We start from the raw sequence: 1,456 nt of genomic DNA on the forward strand, positions 1-1,456 counted from the left end.
GTCTACAAAAAAGGAGCTGGCAGTGGGGCGTCTGCGCACGCCCCGCTCAACACCGCCTGTCCCCAGCTCGTCCCCTCCACCGCCAGGCGCTGCGGGCAGAGGGTCACTCCTGCATGAGACTCTTGATCTTGGTGAGCAGCACGTCCGTTTCAGCCTCTGGGAATGGAGACAGAAGCTGTGTTGTTCTAGGCAGCGTCGCCCACCTCCAGCCACCCCGGCTGCAGGAAGCGCTGCTCGGAGCAGGGCCCGCGGGACTCCAGCCAGGGGATCCCCCCTGCAGCTCCAGGGAGCTGTGCCCGCCGAGGCAGGCAGGGCACACGCTGGCCGGGGGCCACGGCACCGCAGGGAGAGCCCAGGCACCAGCAGCCTCTGCGGGAGGACGGCGTGCTGCCTGCCAGGAGAGCCGGGGAAGCCCAGCCTGGCTGGGAAGAGTCCCACGACCAGACGGGCAGCCATGTCCCAGTCAGGGAGAGGGAGAGGAAGTCGCGTGGGGCAGCCACGGCCCCGTTACCTGCTGGTTCTCTTCTCCGGGAGCATTTCCTAGGAAGTGGAACAAGCTTGAGGTTAGCGCGGAGGGCTGGGGGTCAGCACCCAGGCCTGCCCCTGGGAGCCCACCTCCACCTGGGCAGGAGCAAGACCCCCTGAGGGGCTGTGCTCAACACTAGTGGCCCCTGTATGGGCTGGCAAGCTGGGGAGAGCAACAAGGCACCAGCGTCACCTCCCACCCTCCTTGGGCTCCCGCTTCTATCCCCTCAGCTCAAACTTGTAAGGGTCAAGCTGACACCAGACAGGGCTAAAGGCACCCAGGGAAGACCGCTCAGGGCCAGGCTTCCCTTGTGCTGCAAGGATGAATGCCCCCTCTGATCCCAGCTGTGCTGCAGGATGGGGCAGGAGATGGGAGTTTCAGGGCCAAGAGACGGGCTCCCCCCGGATCAGCAGGGAAAGCAGCAGTTTGCCATGCAGCATGTGGGGCAAACAAACAGCCTCAGGTGTGGGCACCTGCTGCATGGCTCAGGGAGGGCAGCACCTCCTGCCTTGTACAGCACGAGGCCTCCTGCCCAAAAAGGAAGCTGAGGGGTCAGAGCTTACTGCAGGAGGATGAAGGCCCAGAGGATCAGGAGGATGGAGACACAGTCCACAACGATCCAGATCATCAGGTAGGTGTTGCTGGGCTGCAGGGCAATGAGAGCAGGTCAGCAGCCCAGGGCAGGGCATGTGCACCCCAGGAGGGGACTGACTGCAGTGCAGACAGGACCCACGCAGGCTCCAGGGATGCCCTTGCTGGGCGATGAGCATGGAGGACGCGCCAGGAGGCTTTGGCCTGGCTTCGGGGCAGCAGGGGTGGGTAATAGGACTGACCAGCATGTGGCCGGGCCATTTCACCTACCAAGACCCAGAGGGGACGGTCCATCTCCTTCAGCTCCTGGCAGGCGTTGGTGGTCACGGAGCTAACGCC

General features: G+C 64.6%; 1 protein-coding gene across 1 annotated transcript in view; it reads right to left on the bottom strand.

The window, feature by feature from the left end:
* Positions 1 to 6: 6 nt before the first annotated feature.
* Positions 7 to 1,456, bottom strand: part of GDPD2 (glycerophosphodiester phosphodiesterase domain containing 2) — an 11,889-nt gene continuing 10,439 nt past the window's right edge. The window contains exons 13-15 of the mRNA XM_019521256.1: positions 1,090 to 1,172; positions 512 to 540; positions 7 to 156 (exon numbers count right to left, since the gene is read on the bottom strand). Of these exons, the coding sequence (XP_019376801.1) occupies positions 104 to 156; positions 512 to 540; positions 1,090 to 1,172 (165 nt within the window). The 3' untranslated portion in view covers positions 7 to 103. The remainder of the gene's footprint in view (positions 157 to 511; positions 541 to 1,089; positions 1,173 to 1,456) is intronic.

The sequence above is a fragment of the Gavialis gangeticus genome, unplaced genomic scaffold, assembly GCF_001723915.1.
Source record: "Gavialis gangeticus isolate Ggan-Ray unplaced genomic scaffold, GavGan_comp1, whole genome shotgun sequence".
NCBI classification, from domain to species: Eukaryota; Metazoa; Chordata; order Crocodylia; family Gavialidae; genus Gavialis; species Gavialis gangeticus.